Source organism: Falco biarmicus, chromosome Z (genome assembly GCF_023638135.1).
Source record: "Falco biarmicus isolate bFalBia1 chromosome Z, bFalBia1.pri, whole genome shotgun sequence".
NCBI classification, from domain to species: domain Eukaryota; kingdom Metazoa; phylum Chordata; class Aves; order Falconiformes; family Falconidae; genus Falco; species Falco biarmicus.
This window is the reverse complement of record NC_079311.1, coordinates 80,405,826-80,433,476: the sequence shown is the minus strand read 5'-3', so window position 1 is coordinate 80,433,476 and position 27,651 is coordinate 80,405,826. Positions and strand designations below refer to the sequence as shown.

The following is a 27,651-nucleotide window of genomic DNA, read 5'->3' as shown; positions in this document are numbered from 1 at the left end:
GCACCTCTTTGCAACTGAGGAGTTTCAGCTCCACTTTGCCCGTCCTCCCCAGTGTCCTCCAGCAACATGCACAGACCCCCCCACTGTGCCTTGGAGCCCTCAAGCTTACTATTGTAGTAAACATATGGAAGAAAATAGGTTTAAACTGCTGGTATGTTTCCCCATGCACGGTGAAACAAGGAGTTAGTGTTAAGGAAAATATTAAAGTTATTGCAGAAAGCAAAAAAAATAACCACCTTCCATTTTTTTCTCCATTGGAGTCTGGAGGAAAAGACAAACCTGAGGATGTTCTGCCCAGTGCTATCATGGGATTGAAACCCTGGGTCAGGTCATCCCAAAAGTAATGAGCATTTAACAAGTCTCTCCCCTACCCCCTTAGGGGCCTTTCGGCATTTTGACCGGAACTATTATTTTATGATTGGATCTACAGACAGTTTTACCAAAAATCAGCGTTATTGCAGCTACACGCTTCTTTTCAATAATGTGTTCTTACAAAATAGCTATCAAAAACTCAAAGCAGCACCCTACCAAAATAATTTGGAAGCACAGGTTCAACATTCCCAATGAAATTGTTCCTAACAGACTACTTCTCCAGGAGGCACGTACTGCAGCCCTGCTGAAACAGGGCAACCAGAGGTCACCCCATATTTGCTCAGTTTACCAAGTTAAGCAGTAAACAAGCAAACCCCAAACACAACTAACTAATCCTTACTGCTTGATCTCCTTCTCCTTGGACTTCACACTTGGAAGCAGAACTTCTGCCTGCTTGGAAATCAGCTGTGAACCCAAAAGGTAGCCAGAACGTGCATGTTAAAAATTGCTGGCTTGTTCCCACGGCACCGCAGAAGAGCAGATGGGCTCCCCCATACTCAGACGAGCTCCCCCATACTCACAGCCTCTGAACCATCTGTGTTTGTCTTCTGCTGGCAGGTAAGACATAGCTAAGAAAACCTCACACGCTCTGAGAAACAGACTTGATAAAATTCATTTTACATCTCATTGTGTACTACACCGCTACACTTTGGATTCATCTCAGCGGTGCCAAATTATTCAACACTTGATAAAAACTGTAAATTTTTCAAAAACACCACGCTCAACCTATTGAGAAGGAGTTTTGCATTCAAAGCCATCGCTGAAGTACGACATACCTTCCGCTGCAGAGGCTGTACTGGATTTCCCACCTTGAAACAGTCTCCTTTGAAAATACCGTATTATTTTCACTACACAGGGATGCAAAGCTTTAACCATGAATCAGAAACATCACTGTTGCACACAGGGAAGGGGGGGAAACCCAAAAACGTTCATTCCAAAGACAAGTGGTGTCAGTGGCATGCAGGGAAACTTTGCTTCCCTGGTGCAAAGGGACCTAAGAGGAGACCAAGAATTTTTTCAGATTTACCACCTGAAAGAGCTATTTGCTTTCACAGCATGGCTACAGGCTTCTTGTAAACCAGCTGTCACAGTAATTCATGAGCTTTGGCATCTCCTGGGTCACTCAGGAGCTACGTGAAGTCAACTTGTACTCTCTTCTCCTCCTGAATCACCCATTTCACCGGCCACAGGCAGGGCTTTGGGAACCAAGGGTCATACAAAGATGTTTTACCAGCCGCAACACCAGAGCAATGGTAAATAGTCACTCCCAGCCGGGTCCCAATCCACCTGGCAAACTCCAGGCCTCTTGTCCCTTCACAACTACACCATTAAGTAGCAAATTAAATCCTACTCTCCGGACTTAATCTTCATTAAGAAACTTAAATCATCCCACTGTGGCCGTACCTGAGCCCTGCTGAGCAACACACGCCACCACACCACTGCTCCTCCTAGTTTACACATGCATAACGAAAAGGATCCCCCTTAGCTTCGCGCTTCTAAAGTGTGTAGAAAAGCCTGAACATTTGTCACTGAAGATATAACTCCCAACTTTTCTAAAGAACACTGCTGTTGAGTCAGGAAGCATCATTTTTACCCAACCGCTTAATCACGAAGATGCACTTTGAAATTATTGCCCTCAAAAAGCGATGGCATAAAGGCTTCCTCTGTTGACAAAGTACTTTTTGTATTTTCTTAGCTGCAAATCAGTCAGTAAATAAATTTCTGCTTTTGGCAGATGTGTTCTAACTTTTTCTTTTCTTTGTAGATCCTGGAAATGACATCTTTTGCCAGGCACCTGCCCTGTCAGCCATGCAGCCCCTCACTCGCTGCCCCCAGCAGGGTGGGGGCCGGGACAGGACAGAACCAAAGGGCAAAAGGTGAGCAAACTCACGGGTTGAGATAAAAACAGTCTAATCCCCAAAATAAAATTATAAGAATTAATTGTAATGACAAGGATGATAAGAAGAGAGAACCAAAACCCAAGACAGACAAGCGATGTGAATGGAAACCAGCTGCTCACCACCGACCGACCGATGCCCCACCAGACCCCAGCCAATGTGGTCCCTTGTTTATATGCTGACCACGATGCCATACGGTATGAACCACCCCTTGGGTCAGCTGTCCCAGCTGTGTCGGCCCCCCGGCCCCCATCCTCTCAAACCCCTGAGTCTGCTCGCTGGTGCGGTGGGGTGAGGAGCAGAAAAGCCCTCGGCTCTGTGTAAGCCCTGCCCGGCAATAACTGAAACATCCCAGTGCTACCAGCACAAATCCCCAACCCACCCAGCCTGCCCCCCCATATTAGCTACTCTGAAGAAAATTAACTCTAGCCCAGCCAAAACCAGCACATGCCTTCACCATGCAGTCATGCAAAAGGACATCACATTATAGCTTATCATGACAGTTCCTCATGACATAGTGCCTGCTTAAGCATAGAAACCTTTGCTGCAAAGGTGTTTTTTTAAAAAAAAAAAATTTAAAAAAAAATCAGGATTTTTTTCCTGGGTAGCCTGAAAGAAAGGAGACATCCCTTTCTAACCATTCCTTTAAAGTCTCCCTTGTCGTACTCCAAGAATTTTTACAGACTTCCAAACAATGACCCAGAAGCATCTTGCTGGGGCAAACAAGCCCATATCCAGAGGACTTTCCTTGCACTAATAAGCACAGCTGAATAATGTTGAAGCATTCCCTATTTAACTGGTACCTACAGGACCCCAAGGAAAAAGGAAATGCAGGAAAAGAAAGAGCTTTTGCTCCATTTTTCAGAAAAGCTTGACAAAATGCGATGCATGGATTATTCCAGCGGCGGCTCCTATGAAATCCCTCCTCCACTGTTAGCACTCTGGAGAGCAACTGAGGTTCCACGCCAACATGAAAACTGGGACAAGCCCCTGGCAGCCTGGGTACCGGCTGCATTCCTGCGGCAGGGCACCGAGCCAGCTCTGCCCACCCTTGGCTGCTGAAGCACCCTGCACCTCACGGGTCACTACCTCAGAGTATCAGCCAACACGCCATCGGCTCAGCCCGGAAGGTTGTCCTTGGATCCATGCTCCAGAACACCAATTTTAGACTCTAGGACCATTAAACTTCAAGTTCAGGCTATACATTCAGAGGATTAAAATAAACACTTCAGAGATGGAAAGAAGATTAAAATCCGGTTTAAAAAAAACTCTTTTCCGTAAGAGAGCTCGGCGAAATTGTGGGTCACTTCTGATAGCACAGAAATATTTCCTCTGCATCTCAGAGCCTAGCAAGAGTAAGGATGGATTGCAATGGAAATAAATTTATGCCAGTCAGCTATGCATGCTGCCACTACTGTTTTTATAAACTAAAAAAATCCGATGTCTGATCACAGTGTAGCATGCCAATAAAAAAAAAAAAAAAATTCTACACTCACCAAGCAAAACAGCTGCTCATTAGTTCCTGTCCACATTTAAAAAAATAGCTTCTGGAAACAAGAACTTGAAAGAGAGCTTCATTTTCTTTTCTTCTCATTCTTAAAATCAGTTATTTCTAGTCTTACCAACTGTGGAAAAAGCTGAACCAAGTGCATTTCAATTCCAAAGCCAGACAACACGTAAGAAGCATTCAACCAGACTTCACGTTCCCAAGGCGATTCCCTAGCACCCTGCTCCCAGCCCGCAAACCTACGTTTTCTGTGCAGAGCCCAGAGAGCTGCAAACTTAGACTGGACATTCCTGGAAATGTCCTATGAATTTTAAACACTTCAAATGTTTACCTTCGAAATATCTACAAACATGATAGGGCACGCACCTTCCAGTCATTAAGGACTCCGTACATGCACGCTATCTGCATAAAGCTAGGCAAAAGAAAGGATTAAACAAGTAACTTACATCCCTACTCTACCTCCTGAAAACAGCTAAAACATTCAGTCTTCCACAATTCAGAAATCTGTATCAAATCCATGAGGGTGGACCTCACTAGAGAGCAGACTGGAAATTGCGATTACTCTTTACTCGACAAGCCCATGTCCTTAACGTCGCCAAGCACGCGACAGGTTTTACCCTCCGGGGACACAATTTCACCCGGCCTGGCCTTCCAGGCTACCGAGTATTTGGGGGCAGAATCCTCTTAGACCGTGACCACTGCAATTTTCTCTTCTGCTTGAGCAGGGTCTAAACCTCCACAACTCAAGTTGTCCGGCCCCAGAGGCAAAACCACCTTACGGAGCCCAGCGTGACAAAGATGTCGGAGCTGGCTTCAAGTGAGCTAAACAGGGAAAGAAAATGAGCAAAACCAAACAGGCTGGAAACTGAAATATCCCTGCTGAACTGTTGATTCATTGCTTCATCTAGAACTTGAGGAACAATTCTCCCCACGTGGTTTTTCTCCCATAAGATCTGACTGGTCAGCGTAGTCACAAATCGCGAAGAGCAGCTCAGAAACATTGCGTCCAACATTCTCTGTGAGCTCACACTTGAGGACAACGGGCAATGTCCATTTTAAAGTCCTGAGTTTACTTAGACCTAGCCGAACACATTATTCTCCAAAATATTTCCAAAATGTTCCTTTCTGACTGAAGATCTTGGATGCCAGGCACCAGCCCAGGTGAGCTTTTAGGGCTGAATTATAAACCCATGAAAATAAGAGTTTGTAACAGAAACGCTCACAGGCTCTCGCCTACAGCTATGCTAGTGGGAACCACGGTAATAAAACAAACACAATCACTCACCTTGTTTTACCAGATTTTTAATGCTGTAGAGAAAATTAAGGAACTTAACATCTTGCTCTCCACTAAATTGCTTTTTCTTCCCCAGACTTTTTTGGTGTGCCCTTTGTGATACCACTTACTTGTAAACATCCTCATTTTTGTCTGTGTATTAAAACACATGCATTTGGCAGCTTAGATTAGGATTTTTCTCTTCTATAGCATCTAACTTCCTATCTGGCCACTTTATTCTGAATCTTATTCAAATTAAAGCAGGACTATTATGCAAGGCACAAAAGTTCAATCTGAGTAAAATCGGGGAAGGATTTTCTTTTTTGCATGAAAACAACAGCATAATAAATGCTAATCATTATAATCTTTTCAAAGTGAAAGCTTTTCAAGAGTATTTTTGCATTTACGAATATAAAACATGCTTCCAATTTACATTCTAAAGGTTTGCATAGAATCCAAGATGAGAGATGGAAAAGACCTATATGTCATCCCTTCAATCCCCTGTCAGTGCTGGATTGTATCATCTGCTGGTAAATATGGAATAAGAAGGTTTAAGAATTATACATTTTAGCTTGTAAACCCGTAATCATCCTACATCAATCACAGCATGCAGAGAAATTCGGAAACCTACGTTTCTGTAGCGCTGTGTGTCAATCAAGTCCCCCGCGAGCGCACACATCAACGACTTCTCTTGGTCGGATAGAGGCACCAACTAGGGTAAAGAAACCTGACCCTTTTTAATTAAATTGCTTGGATGATGTGTTTTATGGAACTTGAAAATTGACCCAGCTAATTTAAATCTCTCTCCCCTGTAGTGACACGGTAGCATCACAACTGACCTATTTCTAATTTGCCCAAGAGAGGTCATCAAGGACAAATGAGAGGGTTGTAAACAGCTTCTCTCATCTTATTAAACATCACTTCTGCAACGTGTATAGATTTCAAGTAAGCAAGGTCAAGAAACCATTAGAAAGGTTAAATTGGAAACATGAGAGCATGCAAGGTGGTCACAAGATTGTTCCAAGTCAGAAAATTAAATTAACCCTAAAGCAATCCCTGAAGGTGACTACATCTTCATTACTTTTATTAGGGACAAAAATCAAGAAGTAGGGGAAGACCTATCGAAAACAAGATGCAAAGCACCAGCTACCCAGGAAGCCTTCCCACTACTGAATTTCCCCCACCGCCATCTGATCATGTGCATTCAATATTGCATGTTCACTTTTCACCAGCAATTGTCGCAGTTTTACCAATAGAGATGTCGGCTTAAGGCAAGCGAATCACGTGGAGATACATTTTAAAAACTGCTGCACTTATATTCATCTTAAAATGCAGCGCACACTCATCCAAACGGGGGATCAGAGGAATACCGCAGGCAAAATAGCACTTCGACATCTAAAGAATATGCTTACTCAGAACTTGGTCAGCTAAACCAGAAAGAGAGCCAGCCAAAAGCATACTGCAGGACCCTCTGAAGCAAATTAAGTGGTATAGATGACTAAGTCGTTGCTAGAAAATGTACTTTCGTGCCTGAAATGATACTTGCTGAGTATATCCCAAACCCTTCTGCTCTGGCTAGACCCAGCTCTCTGAACACTCAGGAGTTCATGCTCCTTGAGAGAACCAAAGCTCACAGAACCACCCAGTTCTCCAGACACGCCAAGGAACACCTGACAGACTCCACAAACACGCCCTACAGTCACTTTTCATTAAAACCATGTAAAAACAGGCCCCATCCCGAGTGACTGCAAGGTACCACCCTTTGGCTGGACTGTCTTGCTGCTTCAGGCCAGGGTAACAGAAGCGTTCTCCTGGAAAACGCGTGCAATGGGTTCACGCCCCTCCACCAAAAACTGTCTGAAACACAAACCTCCCATTGCATTTGCAAGAACTTCAACAAAACAAGCACAGCTACTTCTTCCTCTAACGATGCTGTAATTAGAACAAGCATCCCACCTACACCCAAAGCACGTGTCATTTCAAGTACAGAAGGTACCTCCCCGCTCCAGAGCCCCGCACAGGAAGAAGATGAGACTGCAGACACGTTCCTCCTTAGCAGATGTTGGCATTCAGGATGCCGGCTCCTACAAATCTCACTCTTTGGCATTTAATTCTCCCCATTCACTGTAAATGACACTTAGGATCCAATTCATCACTATAAATGCTATTCCAAGAGCCAGGTCCCTCATGTTCAGGATATGCAGGGTGAGCAATTTAAGTCTAGGTTCACTGTGAACTCTAGATATTATATCCAACCACCCCAAACTACATGACACCGAGTTTGAAATGTAATACCAAATTACACTGAACTGCTCATGGTTAAGAAAATAACACATTTCAGCACACGTACCCAAAGCTTTCCCAAAGAAATAGCTCCTTCTTCTGTGATCTTATAAGATAAATACAACTATAAAGTTATCCGGTTTTCCTGGTCTCAGGATAAAAGTCCTGATCATTTATACGACATTAGACATGCATATAAGATGTTTACATTTTAATCCTTGTAATAAGTACACTACACATCACCTGGAAGAACAGTTTCAAGCATCTCCCCATAACATATGCTTTTAAAGCGCGTACAAATATCCTTCACTTTTCCTGCTCCCTGTGCCATCAGACACTGAAGACCCTGCTGTTGCATAAGTGTGTACAGCCTAGACATCCCAGTAAGCAACAAAAAGTTAATATACTTATGAAAATAATGTATTTGATAGTTTAATCAGGTTTCTTTAGTCCAAAAGAGGAAGGACGAGGGGTCTGATCAAGAGGTCCAACAGATTTTTAACCTACGAGATTTTAATTGAAAAAATTATCCCTCCTTTGTTCTTGGTCATAAACAAAAATATTAGATCAGATTCCTTCGCATTAGAGAACATGTAGGTTGGACATTAGAAAAATCAGTTGGTGTATCAATCATCACAGCATGGGTTGGATTGGAGGGATCTTAAAGCCCACCCAGTTCCAGCCACTTCTATGGACAGGGACACCTCCCACCAGCCCAGGTGGCTCCAAGCCCTGTCCAACCTGGCCTTGAACATTTCCAGGGACAGGGCATCCACAGCATCTCTGAGCAACCTCTGCCAGCGCCTCGCCACTGCCTTTCTCCCCTTGATGCTGGCGATGGTCAGACAGCAGCTGAGCAGGAATTTCAAAGTCGCAATTTTAAGTGCTAGCAACTAAAAAGAAGCAAGCTTCCCTTTATTTTATTTTAATTTTAATCTATTCTTTATTTATTTTCCCCAGTTGTAAAACTGGGGTAGCATTGCTTCTGATAGAATTATTCCTATTTTTGCTAAACATTTTCTATACTAATAGACGGACAAATGCATCAAACACTTGCATAACGTGCTGAGAAAGGCTCATAGGAAACACATAAGAACTCAGACTCCTGCAAATTCAGGTACGAGCACCACTACTTCCAGAAAACAAAAAAAGATCATAAATAGAAACCTTAAAGTGGGGAAAAAAAAAAAAAAATTGGCCTAAAAATCTAGCAGGTCCAGAGCCCCTGAAAATGTAGATGGTGTAACTGGAGGTAAAGAAGGGCAGAAGTACGAAGACCCAGCAGCAGCACAGCCTGCCCTGCCAGCCGAGAGCAGGAGACCAGCCCTGGGCAAGGGGTTGCTCACATGCTCACAACAGCAAAATGAAGGGAGAAGAAATGCTTCGAAATGAAAACCACCTCCTAAAGCCTGAACTTGAAGCTGACGGCACCAGGAGCTCAGTGCAGGTAAGTCCTTCCATCACACAAGTGGCACACTGGGAGATGAACTGCGAGAGGAGAAGAGATGCTAAAGAAAAAAAAAAATCTGCATTGAGTAAAAAGGTTTTCAGCAAGTATCAGACAAGCAAAAGGGCCTGGCAAGGTGGGAGTCATCAAGTTTTTTTTTCCCCTCACCAAAATTGCTGCATCTATTACCACCTGGTCTTCAGGAACACAAGCAATGGGAAAGACACTTTTATATCAGGGGGAAAAAATAATAATAAAAAAAGAACTTCTAAGGCAAGCACTTGTTCTCAGGCTTTGAATGTTATACCCCACCAGCACCTTCATCCTGCGCGATAAAGGACAAAGCGATGACAGCAAGAAAGATGAGGTTTCATTTCCAGAAAAGAAAAAAAACCAAAAACCAAACATCCTGACAGATCTGTTGGGCACAGTCCCAAGGGAGGCCATGAGAGCCTGCTCACTTAGGGCATCTAAAAACCACAGCAGACGGATGATGGGCAAACACTGTGTGGGAACAAGCCTCTCCTGGAAAGCAAACCCACCAGATGAGCTCCAGGCTGATGGCTGCTCCAGTGCCCGTGATCTATGGCATCCCATTATTTTAATTCACTGAAAATGTACGCCCCTGCTAACCACAGTGGCTCCTTATCAATCCAATCTCCTCAAGTTCGGCCTAAGTAAATCTCTGCCAAGCACTAAAAATGAAAGTGAAACCTTTCTCCTAAATGAAATTTGCTAATTAACGTTATGTTTCTATGCAGCACAAGGGTAGGAAGAGCAGGGATTGTGGTGGCACGCGTTCCTGCTGAGCAGTTCTCACAGCCCGACAACAGAAGGGAACACAGTGCAGAACCGACAGCGTCTGTCGTCACATCACGCACAAATAAAAGCAGTATTGTTCAGTAATGCAGTTCTCAAACCCTTTTTTCCTTCTGGAATGCCGCTTTCCTACAGGTTGATACACTCACCAAATTGAAAATGATGGAAGAATCAATGTGTTGACATAAATTCCATAGTTTTACCTACTGATTTTCAAACTTCTGTTTTTACAAGCAAAATAGTTACTGGCTCACCGATGTCCATTTAAAAAATTACAAAGACCCCATTTATCCTAGCTCTTTAGGTATCCTAAGCCCCAGGCATTCAGCCATTGCATTTGAAAACATGGGATTGCAAAGAGGCAGGCGATCCTCCCACAGGGCTGCTGCCACCAGAATACCACCGGTCACCATCAGACCCACAAGAGAGGCCAACAAGGATAGAGGCCCAACCACATCATGTGATCAGGAGATGCCAGCCACAACGAAGAGCAGCACTGCACTACAGCCTCTGCCTTGGAGAAGGCCACCTACAGTAATTAAAGACTTCCTCTCGTCCAAAAATAACTTTTGCAATGAAAGCAGGAGATAAGACGCAGATGAAGGGTGGGTAGGAGGAGAAGGTGAAGCAATGAGACAATACATGCAACAGAAGGAGCGGTGGCTTGGCACTCAGACACCTGGCTGCAAAGGAGGGGGTGAAGGGAGGATTGCCGTGTATGGCTCCCTACAACCCCCTGAGAGGGGCTGGAGCCAGGGGGGTCGGGCTCTTCTCCCAGGGAACAGGCGACAGGACGAGAGGGAACGGCCTCACCTTGTGCCGGGGGAGGGTTAGGTTGGGAATGAGGGAAAATCCCGTCACGGAAAGGGTGGCCAAGGCTGGCACAGGCTGCCCGGGGGGCTGGCGGCACCCGCCCTGGGGGGATTTATAACACCTGTAGCTGTGGCGCTCGGGGCCAGGGCTTAGCGGTGGCCTTGGCCGTGATGGGTTAACAGCTGGACTCTATATTAAACATCTTTTCCAAGCTAAACGGTCCTATGATTCTATATGGGCAGGCAAAATATGCACAGTTACAGTTTAAGCTTGTGGAGGGGACAGCACTAATTGTCCCACCACCTCCTTGGGGGCACCTCCAAGCAGAGCTCCAGTTCCCGGCTACATGGCATCCCAGCAGCACAGCTGGTAGGCAACAACTGCCCAAGCCAGCAGGAGAAGACAGCACTGAGCAACTGGACACACAAAGCAGGATGAAACATGGTGTCCTGGTACAGGGAAAGACATTTAGGCCAGGAAGACATTTAGGCAATGGAGAACGCTGATGCTTGCTGAATACCCTTTGCTCTGCTCTAAGTAGAAAATAAGCTTTTGAAAGAGTAAGTTTGTCTCAAAGCATCTCTTATTACCCAGCACTGGGTTTCTCCTCAGTCCTCACAGGAGAGGAGAGGGGAACGCGGAGCGGAGCCTTGATGGTTATGAATCCAGAGGCACCTTTGCCAGAGTGACACAATGGGATCCAGCACCTGGATATGCCTCTGCCCACTGCTCAGGGGTCCTGCAGGACTTGTAGCATTCAGCAGATGAACAGAGAGCTTTTTATTTGTGTGGATAAATACAGAGTTCGTTAGTCCTCCTCCTGACAGAAAGTAGACCCGAGAGTAACGTGCCCAGATACACATCAGATGCTGCTCCCCAGCTGCTCCCCACGGCAATTTTACGGTCAACAACAAAAGTAAAATTAAAAGGTGATGAAAGTGTTTCTGCTTATTATCATGTTGGTGGTTCAGGCACTTGAATGTAAGGGGGAATATCAGCACAGATGTGTACCTTCAAATGGGGCCTACTTCTTCGCTCGCTCGTTCACAACTGGGGGAACGTCACAGTGGAGCTATTCCCAGATCACAGGGGCAGCGGGAGCAGGGAGGGGAGCAGGTTAATGGAAAGGTTGATTTTTCTGGGGTGGGGATAACCCACAAAACAAAAAAACATACCCCCCCAAACAAGAAAACCCCAGGAAAATGAGGAGTAGGGAGGATGTCACGAGTGGGAATAGAGCGACGCATGAAAGCCAGAACTGGGTTACCTGAATGGGGCCATCACAGACCTGCTCCTCCTCACCCTCACCTCCAACGCAGCCCCAAGCAGCTGGATTCTTAGCACACTGGAAGGCACTTTACTTCTAATCATTTTGTAATAGCTAAATAAAATACCGATTTAATTAAACTTTCGTAATTTTCTTACCTTTAAATATTTCAAGTTGCATGGTTAAAGTGAAGGTTATACAAAATATCCAATTAGTTGTACTCTATCTACACCATACCTAAATAATAACCAATATAATGCTCAGCCTTCTCTGCTTCTTGCCATTTAAGCCCCCTTTCCATCTGATTCTTCACCCAACAGGCTTTGATGACTGGCTCCAAATATTCCAAAGTTTCTTCATTCCTCTTACCTGTTACAGACTGCATAATTTGATATTTTCAGTGATGGGGCAGAAGCTGCCTGCCACATTTCTTTCGGCACTAAAGTCAGTAGATATGCATCACAAAACACAGATAATTCTCTTCAAAACCTTTCAGTAATTCGTGGGAACCGTGATTACAAAGAACCACAAGGAGCCAGTTACTTTTTCCTGAATTTTTACTCGATTAGATAGCCAAGATAATTGTTCTGCTATTCAATGGTCAATTAAGTATCAAAGTAATACAGGCAGGAGCATCTTGCCTTCTTCCATAGAAGTTACTCCCAAGGGAGGGAAACCATCACCTACAGCTCCTGCCCTACTACGAGAGATCCCATCACAGCTTACCTGGGGAAAGCAGAGTGACCTGCTCCAGCTTGGTATACGAGGCACCTTGGAGCCACCTGAGCTCCACAGGATCGAAGCTAGGACAAACATATGGAAGAATTAAGGATGCAACTCAAAGCCTCTTGCCCAAGAGTGGCCATACAGAACAGAAACCTCTCCCATAGCCTTTCGCCTAGAACAGGCAAAGCAATAACTGTTAACGAAGTTGAAGATTACCATTTAAAGGGAAAAAAAAATAATCAGTGATCACATCAAAGGGACAACTACCTTACTAAATACGCTGGGCTTTGTGGTTAGGGTTTTTTTCGTTGCTTAGCTCCCTGCACTCCCATTTTTACACCAGGGAAAGTAGGTGCATCTAATGCACAAATCAGTCAGAAAACCTGCGACCAAGTGAGTGTGGCATGTAAAGAGTCTAACATTTACCTGATTTCCTGATATTTCCTTTGACTTTTCACATCTCTCTTTAAATACAAACATGCTAATGAGCCTTAATAGCATGACAGAGTATACATTTGTTGGAGTGGCGCATGTGGGTCTTACAAACACAAATGAACATTCAGCAGTGATTGTACGGAGCGAGCACTCAGGAATCATCCATTCCATTAATCAAAAAAGCTATATAGGTCATCAAGTGATGTAAAAAGCAGTCCCACAGGCATATATTATTATTATTGGGGGGGGGGGAGGGGAAAGAAGAAATCTAAATCAGCTAGTCTTCAAACACCAGACTTAACCAATTCCTGACAGGCTCCTAAGTGGTGTTCTGTGCCCCAGAACACACCGTGCATGCTCTATGTAGTCATATAAAATGCAAATATAAAAAGGCATAGTAGAGAAAAAAACCTGTTGGCAGAGTTCATAAACATCCATCTGTTTTGCTGAATTACCTGTCAAGGGGTAATACTTTTAAACGAAATATTCCAGCTAGAACGTCTGTTCTACAGTTATTAAAGACTTGCCTTTTTTTTATTTTGCCATTTATCAGGGAAAAAAAAAAATCAATTTTTAGAGAGCCAAAATGAGTTTGGGAGGGAAATGGAGTTTGTTGTAGTTTTGTTCACTACTTCTATTATGGTTTATGAATTCACATTAAATAGCCTAAAATCTTCTGTGATTAGGTATCAAAAAGGGTAGGAATAAAAAGATTCAGTATTGGCTCATTTTAGTTGTTATAGATCAAGTTATACCTCCCAAGTGATTAATGCCTGAAAGTATTTTTTCTGCCTTAGTTAAAAAAAGTACCCCCACGACAGATGCAGGAGATGAGAAATAGGCACCACTTTAGACCACATGTTGTTTACTCTATCCCATACATTATTTCCTAAACTTTGTTATAGCAAGTTCCCCGTGTTATCCCATCATCTGTTAGAAGCAATACCCCGTTGCGTCACTCATTCATTTTCATCCTTAGGTCATTAAAATCCAAAAAAGCTGGTAGGCAATCGTATCTAATATTATATTTCCTCATTTATTAGCCATTCTGTGTGGACTCAAATAGATCTTTTGGAATTATCAATGAATTTAGACTACCCTAAAAATAATTCTGTGTTACAGCTTCCTTGCCTTCCCAAGGGGGGGTGGGATTAAAAGTTCTTCCAATCTGCCAGGCTCTAACCTTGGGTTCAACAGCTGTCCTACCAACTAGGTGTCTGCTAAGGTCTGCGGTAAAGCCCAAGGTGCAACCACCAGAAATACTACAGAAAAAAAGGATGTAATTTTTCACTTCAGTTACCTTGTCCCTTTGGAGTCTCCTGGTGCTCTGTCTGTACAAGTACACAGCAAAGTTTTGATTCTTACCCACATAGTTACAACACATTCCTTGCATTTACTATTTTTTTTTCTAATACTAGTGAAGCCACCTGATAAAACATGGTGGCACGAGCAGCAGTCGCACACTCAAAGCTGAACAACACATTGATGGCGTCAAACACCACTTCAAATTATTTTTAAATTATTTAAAGGTCTTGAAGCTTGGCTGAGGGGTTTAGGAGTGTCCAGGCTGACCTTCAGCTGAAGGAGAAATAGGACAAATGTGTTTTCTTTATTCTGTGGTACTTGCTCAACACACACAGCTCAGTCCCACTATAAAGCTGGCTGGAGTAACAGTTGGAAAATTCCTGCTTTTTCTTCCCAGGATATTAACCACTGTGAAAGTTTCTTCCATGAGAGAGAAGCCTAGAGAGACTGCACAGCAGGTGACACCTTGTGACACCTCCCGTAACACCAAGTTGAAACTTTCTAACAAAATTAAGTCTTTCAGGAGCTCAAAGGGCAACACAGGCCAGCTGCGCTTCCCACTGACCTCATCAGAGCATAAATATTTTCAAATTTTGACAAAGCATGTTTAAACAATTTTTCTAGTTGGTTATTTGTTGTGGGGGTTTTTTTCCCCCTCCAAAATAACCTCTGATTTCAGATGGGATTGAATCAGTGGCAATACACCCATGCAAGGAACGGAGTGCTGAAAGTATATACAGGTTAAGGTCAATTTGTTGGAGAAAAAAAAAAAAAAAAGCGCGCTTAAGCACCCAAGTGCTACACTTCTGACTCAATAATTTATTGACATGCAGCCCACATTGACAACTGAGAGAGTCTTCAGATGGACTACATGGCTAGAGACTATAGAGAAAATATATATCCATCTGCTACTGGTGATGACCAAAGGCAGGACATTGGTCTCAATGTATCTACAGCTGTGCCACAGTTTATCCATTCTTCGGTTTGGGTTTGTGGTTTGGTGGTGTTTGGTTCTAGGGGTTTTGGGGAGCTGGTGGTGGTTTGGCTTTTTTTGTTGGTTGGGTGGGTTTTTCTTTTTTACAAGAAAACAGTTACTATAAATAGTTTTCAACATAAATCCTTTTCTAGTTCTAAGTCACCGCTACATCACACAAAAAATTCCTCTCCCATCACATCAGAGAGCTGGTGTGCACCAAGAGGCTGGATGCTCCAATGTGGGAATTCCCCTATAAAGGAACCATGGATTCCACTTTTGATCATCCTCTGAAACACGAGCGTTTCAGATAAATTTCAGATAAACAGTCAAGCCAGAGCCTTTGAAGGGCTGATCCTGCAACAGTCCATAAACAGAGACAAAGGACAGGTTAGCGAAGTTTCTCTCCAAAACCCTCCTGATTACTAGAAATACCAATAATCAGTAGCCTGTTAACATGGGAGGTTTACTAAGATGCTGGAGAGGGAAGCAGCTCTTAGATTCTCTCCAGTGCCCCCATTTCCATTTCAGCTTGGAACACTTTTACAACTGGAGCACGTTGGGGCCGTAAGGATCCTTGAGATGTTCTTACAAACAGTCTATCTTCTCACACACGGCAGGCTTGATGCATAAAATCCTTGACTGATTAAAAACAGTTTTCATTTGCTACATTTTCTTTATCAAAAGCACTTTAAGTCATGAAAACGTTAAGGGGACGGCCTTTAAAAGGACAATATACTTTCAGTGCCCCTCCAGCAGCCTGTTCCGCATGGAGTTGCCCGTTACCTTTTAGCAGTGACTGCTTTATTGACTGTTAATGCTTTAAAAAGCACAGTGAAATCACGTTCCGAGTCTTTATGGCGAGAGGGAAAGATATATGCCCCTTATGCATTCCAGTGGCGTGGTAATCTTAACCTCCGAAGACATAAATGTTGATGTGTTCTATGGCGCCAAAGAGCACAGTGACTATTTAAAATGCTGTGAACAGACCGACAGATGAGACGCGACGCTACCCAAGATTAGACTGTAATTCAGGGGAAGAATCTCCTTTTAAAACCTGCCTGAAAAATCAAAGCTCACGATCGTTCCTTTGCAGTTTTGTGCAGAAAAGGGAGACTGAGTGAGGTGAGGATACCTACTGTTGACATCAACAGAGTCTTCCACCCATCAGGAAAGCACAATCACACGTCCCACCATCCCACCACCCACTCCTCTGGATGAGAGCATCGGGTTCTCCCGCCAAAGCCTGTCTGGCAACGATACCTTCTACATCACCCAACAGATCCAAAAGATTCTGTTTTCACGTGTCAGAACGTTCAACATAGCTCTACCCTATCCCAATCCTTGTCTCCGTATGAGCAGGCTTTTCTGAACATAGGAAGTTTATTTGCTTTGCCAAGCAATGATTAACACGACATACTGGAGTGTGAGACCTTCATTTCTCCTCTTGCCCTCTCTCCCTTTGCTCTGCTGTGTTTCCATCTGCCAGTGCCTTAAGTCAATGATGTTCTGCCAACATTGCACAGCGACTCCCTCACAAAAAACACCACACACAAACCCACACAAAAATTCTGCTCGCTCAGGAATACATGTCCTTCAGAAAGCAAAGCAGCACTTCCGCTTGAAGCTGTTGCCAATTTTAAATGCCATACACATTAAATGCCACCTTATAGTATGAACCATTTTCACACAACCAGAAGAAAAAAAATTAAAAATCATAATCAAGGTCAGAAGACCCCTACAGAGATGGTCTAAGGGCAGCTACAGCAGGTTGCATTGCCTTGTGTCCAACTGGATCTTGAGTCTCCAAGTTGGAGACTCCACAGTATGCCTGGGCAGCCCATTTCACCATGTGATCACACCTTGAAGGAAAAATAGTTAGGTTTAAACAAACATCTAGTATTTCAGTTTGTGTACGTTGCCTCTCATCCTTTTCACTGTCTTGCCAATTCAGAAATCATTAGCAGTTCTTCCAGTTTCAGCCAAATAGTTGTTGAGCAGAGTAAGCCCCCCCCACCCCAAACTTCACCCCCGTCACTGCAGGGATCAGGACCTGCCATGCAAAGCACAGTTCTTCTGACGAAAAGCTCAAAATTACACAGCACAACAGGAAACTCACATATGTGCATTCACTTAAAAAGAATAATTAGAGTGATTTTATTACTGGTTGCCAACAACCATGATCAAGTCCAAGTAACAACTTGAACTGGCAAAAAGCCCACCCTGGCAAAGCCTGGCTCCATCCGAGGGTGAGACCTGACAACAGAATGGCCCATTTCTCCATATCTGTGGGGCGCCCCATCCCCTGGGCAGGGACCATAGCACAGGAGTACACTCACAGCTGAGGATGTGAGGTTAAAAGACCAGATATTCACACAGAAAAGTGGTGGGAAGGAGGCAGATTAGGAAAGAGCTGAGACTCTTACTAGCTGATTTGATCAGGTACCATGAAAAAAATATGCGCCTTTTCTAACTGGTAGGAAAGGGTTTAGAAGAAGGAAAGTGATCTTCAGTTTAAAGGACCTTAAGACTGGAAAAGGCACGGAGTTCATGAGGGATACTGGAGAGACCAGCTGAGAAGAGAGCTGCCTGGGCTCCCTCCCACAGGAACCGGTAAGAGTTTAAGAAGATCCAGGATGGCCAAAAGTTGTAGAGCTCCTGCACCAAACTGGATTGAACCTATTTTATTTTCCTTGCCCATGTTGTTCAAAACATGGCAGGGCAGCAAGACTAGCTAGAGCATAGACTGGATGCCCAGAGAAAATCAGCCAGGTAAGACTGAGAGCTTCAACACAGCCTATCTTCCAGCATTCCCTTAACGTAAACACACACTGCTCCTTCGCATAACCCATGTGCCTGAACAGCTCTGAGCTCACCTGTGCTCTGAAGGCACCAATTGTTCTTTTGTGTTAGGGAAAGGATGGACATTTTACTCTCTTTTCTCAAGGTTACAAAGGCAGTGCCTGGGGATGCGGCGCAATCCTCGGCAGGACAAGGCAACCAGGGCGCTCTTGAACAGGTTTAACTCAGTGATCTGCAATACACAGTAGCTCCCATCCATCCAACAAGCAGAAACAAAAAGCATCCCCTTAGAACGGGCAACATTCTTCAATAATGGCCATAAAGAAAATTATGCTGAACTCTCGCACATTCTAGTTAGTCTCAGTTACCACATGATTTGGTGTTCCTTGGAAGGTTTTATTTCAAGGATTCCCAACCATTTTTCTCCCCAGTAATGAGATGACCGAGGACTCGCTACATCCTTCTACAGGCTGATGAAAAGGCAAAAGACCCCTTGAAAACGTCAGACAAGCATCTTTCACAGCAGATATCTATATTAAGTCAATGAGAAGCCCCAAGTGTTCTCAGATGCCTGGTAACAAACTTCTGTTCCCGCTGCCATATACTTATACAAGTGCTTTAAAGGAAATACAAAGAAGCTGCCGATTCCAGCAAGCTGCATAATGAGTTCTTGTCTATGAAAGAGTCCCTAAACCATAAAATTTGTACATTCAGTGCCCTACAGAAGTTTGGTGCTTTTTTTTTTTTTTTTTATCTTCAATTCAAGAAAAGCAGTTAATTTCTAACTTCAGAACTTTCATCTATTTTGGAGACAATAAATATGCAGCAGATAGAGCAATGAAGAGGTGATTAGACATATTTAAACAAGAATAATACCTTGTCAGAAATAAATTACTGTCGCAGAATTGTCATATCTAGCGTTACTTCTTTTGAAGAGAGGAAAAAAAAAAGAAAATCCATAGCACTTGAAGTGCTTTTTATATACTGGGGGGTTTTTTGTCCTTTTTTTTTTAAAACAAAAAAAGCAACTTCTCACAAAGAGTATTCTTAGCAATCCAAACAGTAGGACTGTTTCTCCCTACCTGCTACCATGACCTTAGCTGTCCGACTGATGATAGCTCCAATGCCTTCTAGAGATGCTTCACACTGGTAGACACCTTCATCTGGCTTGTGGTGCCTGGAGTGGACTATGTTTTGTATCAAGAGTGATCCGTTGGCCAGCTGCTGCCTCCTTTCGTCGACCGCCAGGTTTAAGAAGACCGCATCTTTCTTCCATTTAATAACTGGGGCTCCTCGGTCTGATTCTGCGACACAATTCAACAGCACGTTGCTTCCACGCATGGTGACAGCATCAGAAGGCTCGGTCAAGAACCTCAACGATGTGAAAGTCTTGATCTGTGAACCTGAAACAGCAAAACCATAAGATACGAGGCATCATGGACTTGCCCATCCCACCCCACACAGGGGGGCACCTCCCAGTGCATCCTCTGGTTCCCAGACAGGCTGCTCCCCAAATTCCCAACTCCATCCCAGTACCACTGTTCCATGCTCCAGCACGGGGGGAACAGAGTTTTGGAACAGCTGCATATGAATGCAAAAATGGCTTTTTTCCCTCCCCCTCTTCATCAAATGAATCCTTTTGCTTTATAAAGCAAGTGAAAACAAAAACTTACATGATAAGGAGCCTGATAAAGATCCACAAACCCTTTTATTTCTTAACTATTTCAATAAATAAATGTTTCATTTCAAAAAAATATGATTTCTACTTTGCACCTCAAACCAAAGCTTCCTATGAATATATGTATAACAATGCATAAATAGCTACTCAGTATTTCCTTTATAGAAATTAATTTTATTGTCAAGTACCTCATTCCACTCAGACACTAACCAAAGGGGCCAGGTACCAGATTCCGCTTCAAAGCATATAAACAAGAGTTGTGGCTTCAAATAAATGAATAAGATCTAGCAAAAGGAGAACACAAGAGTTGGAAGCTTCAAGTTGTACAGTTTCAAGCACAGTAACAATAGCACCACAAGAACTCGGAATAAAATCTATTGTCTAATGACACCGAGAAGAACAGTCTAATCTCGATTTGTTTTTCCATCTGTCTTAATGCTCCGATTCCAGCTACTGGAAAAAACACATCAAAACTACGACCCAAAGCTGCACATCGGCACATGGCACTTTTGCTCCAGAACACGGGTAACATTACAGAAATATATTTACAATGGAGTTACCTTAAGAGTTATCTTAAGCCCGTGTTACCTTCCCTGCTCCCAAAGGCAACTGCGTTCTGTTGGTAAATCACAGCGCTTCTGCTTGGACATTTATTTACGCCACCAAGACTTGTAACACAGTTTAACACAGCTGTTTATGACAGCATGTTAATGATTTTATGCGGCTATTATCACAAGTAAATAATCCACTGCTGCAGGAGAAATGGGGTTATGACAGCTTCCAGTGCAGCAAATGCAGAAGTTACAGAAGTTAAACAAAGATTAACTTTCTTTTCATGCAATTACCCTTGCAGTTCACTTGCAATTTCAGCTATTCACATCCTCTGCAAAAGGCGTATTTAACTTAAATTGCTTGACTACAAGGAACCTAACAGCTTGAATAACCTGGAAAGCTTTCTGAATGTGAGGAAAATTCAAATCTTCCTGGAAATATTATTCCGGAAGATAGAGGTAATGGTGACACCTTAGAAATTGAACAAAAACGACCATGTCTTTTCAGAAGATGTTGCTTGGAAGGGTAAGAATCCAACAGCCATGTTTTTGTAGAAGGTCAGTGCTGAAGGGAAAAAAAGGTAGAAAAGTACTTGAAAACCCATTACCACCTATTTGCATGAGCCCAACTACAACATTACACCTGAAGTCAGGGCAGCCTGGAGAGCTCTCCCAATACCACATCATGGCATTGCACCCTTGACTTCACCAGAATCTTCTCCTCCATTTCTACCTCAAGCAGCAAACACTAAACCTGACTCCTCTAGACCAGTGTATAAGGAATACACTACATCTTATACATAAACCTATTTCAGCACCTAAAAAAAAAAAAAAGTAATTGATTTCACAATATAAGCCAGGATAAACAGCTGCAGCCTTCATTGAATTAAGGGAGAGAAATCTCAGACTTGATTAGATCCCATCACACCTCCCACCCACCTTCTAGGTGCTTAAAACTAAGGACTGTCACCTGAAAAAAAAAAAAACAAACCCACACACCAGAAGATCCACATATGAAATTAAGAAGAGTTTTAAACTTGCCACAAGAAACCAAGCTTTGCTAGCACAGCTCATAAAGGTTCTTTGACCACACTGTAACAGCCAAACTGCCAAGACTATTTCAACACTATGCTTAAAAAAAAAAAAAGCTTACTTAATGTTTCTTATTATTGGGGGCTTCTTCCCATGGAAATGTGAATTTCTGAGCGAAGATTTCCGTATTAATTTTATCTTCACCAATGACAGCACATGCTTAGGTGTGGACATCCATACACATACCTCGAAACAGAACTGAGCCTAGGGAAGAATTGCAAAAAAACACCACAAACTGCAACCTCTCCCCCTACTTTTCCTGATGGTAGGTGTACTTTGAGGCTTAAGGCAAACCTAAAAAGCATTTCCTTGGATCGCTTCTCTCCTATATAGTACTAGTCTTGCTTAAAAACACCAAGATTTCAGTTGGTGCCCAAGCCCCAGCCACGCACTGCCCCTGCGACTGCCACCCCAGGGGCAGGCAGCCAAGGAAGTGGGGCAAAGCACCCCACACCCACGCTGCTCCTCCACACCCTTTGGGTCCCTGCTGCCAAAACTCCCCGCACCCCAAGAAGGTGATCAAAACAACCCTCCAGCTTCAGGATGCCTTTCCTCCCAGGGCACTCACTGCAGCGTGTTTTCTCTTCCCACGTTTTGCAGACTGGGGAGCGCCACTTCCAAAACTGCCTCTCCAGCTACTATTGCATGGCTTTTTCAAAGCTGGAAAGGTAAAGATGATCAAAATGTTCTTTAATATCCCTCCAAGCCCTGAGGCAGCTCCTTTGCCATTGCACATTAGGGTGTCTCCTCTCTCAAACAGCTGCAACATCAAGCTACTTGGCCATCTTCATACGTGCTCAGAAACGGACCAGTTTTAAAAGAGATGCTAAATCTACAATTTAAGCCCCACTGCAATAGCTCAACCGAAAGAGAAGGCAAGGAGAAAAAAAAAAAAAAGAAAGGAAAAAAAAAAGGCAGCACCCAGGCAGGAGAAATAAACATTAAGAGCTCTACTAAAGCTGTAGAATGTGCTTGTGTTTTTCACTCCCAGGTTTTCTCCCAGAGGGAGCGGGTCTCTCCCTGTCTGTTTGTTTGTTTTTGCCAATGCCCTGAAGTTTTCCATCAGCACCTACTTGCAACCCCTCAGAATTCCAAGTCATTAAACAACTAAGAAAAGGCCATGGACTTCAGTAGTCACAGAGATGTGGAAAACGCCCTTGTCCACATCTACACCCAGCCCCAGGCTGATGCTCCCTAGTTTACAGAACCCAACCCACACCCATAGTGGTTATTAACCCTTTCATCCACCACCTGCACCACAGCAGGGACATCCTTGCAGCTGCCTGGGACCCCCTGCCTTCCCTGGGACTCCCTCCCAGAGGCTTTACAAGTCAGGATAAGAAAGGGAAGCGCCCTTATAGTTGCTCCACCTTCTACATGCACACTCACAGCTCTCTGTTAAGGTCCAGCACTCTCACATTTGAGGACTTCAAGGGCGTTAAAAAGAGTCCTGCAAACCTGAGCATCCTTTAGCCAAAGAAAAGAGGAAAACGAAAAGTCAGGTGAAAGACCCCCAGCGTCAGTACCTCACTGCTTTAGCCACCCGGATGTTACCCTGTTCGATGACCTGCTTTGTGAGACAGGAATAAAACTAATGGGCTTCTTGCCCTGACAGGTAACATCAGAGTAACTTCCAAGGTTATCATTCTCCAGGCCATAGAAGAAATTAACATTTAAAAGATGATCTCCAATGTGCTGCTTAATCAGTCCCTTGCTTTGAATCCTCCACTTTCTGTTCCGGCTTTGTGGAATGCCATCTTCCAGGATGGGTTTTTTTTCCCCCCTTCATGTTCTGCATCAGTTGCTTCCATTATAGAGAGGGAAGAGATGTCACAGTTGCAAAAGCATTTGACTGGGCCACCCCTGGAGCCTTCTTCTTTTCCAAATAAAGATTAAGAAATAAGACTTCTGCACACAGACCATTTGAAATCCGTGGATGCAGAAATACCCCCCAAGTCTAACTGAAATTTGGTAGCAGAGCACTGTAGCTGAACTAAGTCTATTACAGTGAAGTGTATTTATGGACACTCAGAGTATACATTTTCTCAGAGGATTCCCCCTCCCCCCCCCCCCTTCATCTGCAGAGCCTGCATATATTAGCTTAATGGCCAGGCTACTAAGCATTTATTTACATGCTTAGGTAACGCAGCATACACAGCAAAACTTGATACAGTTTTGTCTGTCTGCCCAAAATACACTAACATGAAGCTTAATATATATTAAAACAAGAGTTCTCCTCTTTAATGTTTTTATTATAACTTATGATGTGCCTTCTGGGGTGCTAAATATTTCATTTCGGCTCTATGAAATTTTGAAAATCTTGCCTCTTGCCTCACGCCTGCATTTGATGTTCAGATGTTGAAATAAAAACTCCTGCTCCAAGAAATGTACAATGCAACACACGTGGTACACTGCAACACTGTTCAATTTTTATGTAAAATGTATGTTCATTTATGTAAAAATGAATACGTAATTTTTATCAGGACTTTGTCATGACGTTCCAAGATGATTGAATATTTAAGTTGTGCTATCACAGAATTTTGGACTGCATTGAGGTAAAAGTGCTTGTAACTACTCCATTATAACTCTGCCATATTCATTGAATTGGTACAAACACGTGGCAACCGGCCGGCTGAGTTTTACTTGAAAGCTTTAGTTTGATAAAACCAAGGTGTTCGGGGGGGGGGGGGGGGGGGGGGGCGGGTATCACTTAGGGTAGTCCACCTCCACAACGCAGTATCCCACTGCTTACATCCAGAGTGCCCAAAACATCAGTTACAAAGAACTTTTGCTGGGTATGATTGATGAGCAACACCTAGAAAAAGGGCTTTAGCAGGGCCAAGTCCAAGAGCACGGAATAAATCCATCATCCTGTGTTCCATGTTCAAGACACCCTTCTATTTTAAAATCTGTCGCATAAAGCAAAATTAAACGAACCTGTTCGCAAACCAAACAAGCAAAGGTCCATGTATATGAGACCAAGTGACCCACATGCAACACTTGGGTTTGCCACATCACCTCACACACTCAGTGCTCAGATGTAGCCAGGCCGCAGAGGTTAAACGAACTTTGATGGAATGAGCGTGCACACACTCACAGATGCTCCTTTCCACCACCCCTCTGACTACTGAGGGCTCTGAAAGCACTTAGCGATTGGACCCCATCTGACTCCTTCCCCAGCAACAATATTGGGGATAGCCCACTCAATGGGAGAGCAGCTCCACAGGTGACCAGGTGATCTCTGGCCACAAATGGGGCACTCCTTCCCCTACTCCACCCGGGCTTCTCTCACTTCGGCTCCAGCAAGTGGGAAGATGCAAGAGCCAGCTTGCCCTACTGACCCTTAAAAAGAAAAATCACTCTCCTCTGCCAGATCAGATTCCTTGGAACTGAACATCAAAGCACAAGGCAGAAGGCAAGAGCACAACTATTGAAGAAAAAAAGACCAAGGCGGCCGGCAGCTGCCTGCTGTTAACCCGGTGTGGGCAGAGAAGGCACACTGGCTAGGCTATATAAAATTATTTCAACTACATGCACCCACGGTTTGCTTGCCAGGCTCGTGCACTCAGTGAAACTCTGTCTGTGGCAGCCTCTGGAGACAGAGCTCATGGTGTCGGAGCAGATCATCTGATGCCAGGGGCAGGCACGCTTGCCTTAGCACAGTATGAGCGATTCTCAGTGCCTAATTTTAGCCAATTCAGCTTGATGAACAAAGTCCAGTCTCCCCAACCAAAAAGCCCTGCAGTACACACACCACTTCTTCAAGCTTATAAACCAATTTCAACTACCAGTTCATGGGAACAAATTCAGAAGATCGTTATCCCTGGAACAAAGTGAAAGCATCATTTTCCATACAGCACAGAGGATGCACAGCACATCTGGGGAGGACTGAGATTTGTTCACAGCAGCAAGATAACAGCATCTCTTCTGGTCCAAAGCCTTCCAGAACTTCAGGTAGCAGCCTCTGCAGACCTCGCTGCTACCTGTGCAAAACCTAGAGAGCCTGGTGTTTTCTTGACGACAACAGCAAATTGGATTTTTATTTTGAGCACCCAGAGAAAACTGCTGAACAATGAATTGTGCTGACTTCACAGTGCATTTTTTTCCCCCCGCTATGTGCTTTTGCTTCAAATGCTTTAATTACATTACCAGAAAATCATATCGTTTGTTGGGTTTTGTCAGCTTGCCTCGATACAACCAGTACCTGCACTTGCCAATTTGCATATATGAGTCCCACAAAGAAAGAAAAAAGATACAGCACTGCACCTATGGACAGAAGCCCAGCATCGTTGGTACTTCCCATGTATCACATTTAACATACTTCTCAAGATTAAAGAAATGTAAAAGCATAGCCAACATGCAAACTCCTGGAGAATAACTGTTCTAAGGCATCTGAAAGTAGTATTACCGACTAGGCTATTACCATAATTGTGAAAAACCCCATTAAGTTTTCAGCAAGGTCTCGGGAGAAGCCTCCAGTGGAGAGAAGGCTGCGTTAAGTTTGTTTCCAAGGTACGTCACATCACCAGCGTGTTGCTGGTTTCTGCATTCTCCCCAGCAGATACCGTCTTTCTGATAAAGAAATTGCTCTCACAACCATTAAGTAGATATCCAAAACATAGCACATTTCAGCTTTGCCAATCAGAAGTTCCAAAATAGTGGATTTGAGGAGTCAGCTGAACATGGCCCTAGGGAACAGGGCTGAACTCCATCCCGACAGGCACAGTATGCCAAAAGCGGCCTTCTCTCACGTCTCTGAGACCTACAGTGCAACAGCTTCGTCTAGTAAGTTATGAAAGAGATATTCCTCCACTGGTTCTTCAAAGCTCCAGCCTCCTCCTGACAGCACTTCCATCCGCTGCATCCCACAGATGGGTTTCGGTAGAAGGGATTCTACCCCTCTGCTCTGGCGAGACCCAACCTGCAGCGCTGCATCCTGCTCTGGAGCCCCCAGCATAGGAAGGACATGGAGCTGTTGGAGCAAGTCCAGAGGAGACCATGGGGAGGATAAGGAGCTGGAGCACCTCTGCTTGGGAGGACCGGCTGGGAGAGCTGGGGTGGTTCAGCCTGGAGAAGGCTCCAGGGAGACCTTTGAGCACCTTCCAGCACCTAAAGGAGCCGACAGGGAAGCCGGAGAGGGGCTTTGTACCAGGGCCTGTAGCGACAGGACAAGGGGGAATGGGTTTGCACTGGAAGAGGGGAGATTTATCCTGGGTACTGGGAAGGAATTGCTCCCCGTGAGGGTGGGAGGCGCCGGCAGAGGCTGCCCGGGGCAGCTGTGGGTGCCCCGTCCCCGGCAGTGCCCACGGCCAGGCTGGGGCTGGGACCCACCTGGGCTGGGGGGAGGTGCAGGGGGTGGCCGGGGGGGCTTTGAGGTCCCTCCAGACCCAAACCATTCTGTGATTTCACAGTCCAGACCAGCAGAAAAAAAGACAGAAGAGACACCTGGCTGCAGATACGGGACTAAATATAGGTGAACAAAGAGAAGTAAGTTTTGGGTATGTAACTGTAGAGGCAGAAAACAAAACAAAAATCAAGTCAACTAAATTATTCAATCATGTTGTTATTAGACTAAGTCACCTAGATAACATAAAAATGCATGGGGGAGAGGACAAGGAGATCAGGACAGAGCAGTGAGCAACACGAAGAATAAGGAGGAAGAGAAAATCTCACCACCACCCCCGGGCAGCGAAGGAATGAACAGCCAAGAAGCTTCGAGAAAGAAAGCAAAGAAAGGAAGACAACAACAACAATCAATCCAGCGCTGAATCCAAGCCAAGCAGAAGGCAGCTGAAAGGGTAGAGTTGAGTGGAATATAAACACGAAAAGGCCCACAGATCTGGCCAGATGCAGGTTTTTACTAGTCATTGTGGAAAAAAAGTCAGGCTGCCCAAAGGAGACCTAAGCCCACGGAACAGACATCGCTGCTCAGATGAATGGGCAAAGGAGAGCAATAGCTGGAGAAGGCAAGGACACAGAAAGGTATGCAACAGAGAAAGAAAGATGTCAGGTGAGTAAAAGAATAAAGAGCAGGATGAAGAAATAATGAGGAGAGATAAGTTGTTAAAATACCAAACGAACACATTAGTTAGTGAAAAAGAAAATCCCTTGGAAGAGCTTTAAGCCAGAGAGACAGGCAGAAGGAGCAAAAACAAAGCCAGTATTTCAACAGTTTGATTTTTTTTTTCCCCCCCCTGAAATGGCGATGCATTTAGGGAAAACGGATCCAAGGAAGAAGTGAAAGTGAAGGGGATTAAAACCAAAAAGAAACACAAACAAAACCCAGACTGCATGAATGACAACTCTATGCTAAATTTAAGAGCATCCTAGCTCAGACCAGCCTATAGCACAAACGCTGCTGCTCAAACACACATGGCAGCGCTCGGAATAAACCTACTTCTGGGTAAGAC

The 27,651-nt window shown here is 44.1% G+C and overlaps 1 protein-coding gene across 1 annotated transcript in view; it reads right to left on the bottom strand.

The window, feature by feature from the left end:
• DCC (DCC netrin 1 receptor) overlaps positions 1-27,651 on the bottom strand; it is a 554,206-nt gene that overhangs the window by 328,207 nt on the left and 198,348 nt on the right. The window contains exon 2 of the mRNA XM_056325745.1: positions 19,003-19,323. Coding sequence (XP_056181720.1) covers positions 19,003-19,323 — 321 coding nt within the window. The remainder of the gene's footprint in view (positions 1-19,002; positions 19,324-27,651) is intronic.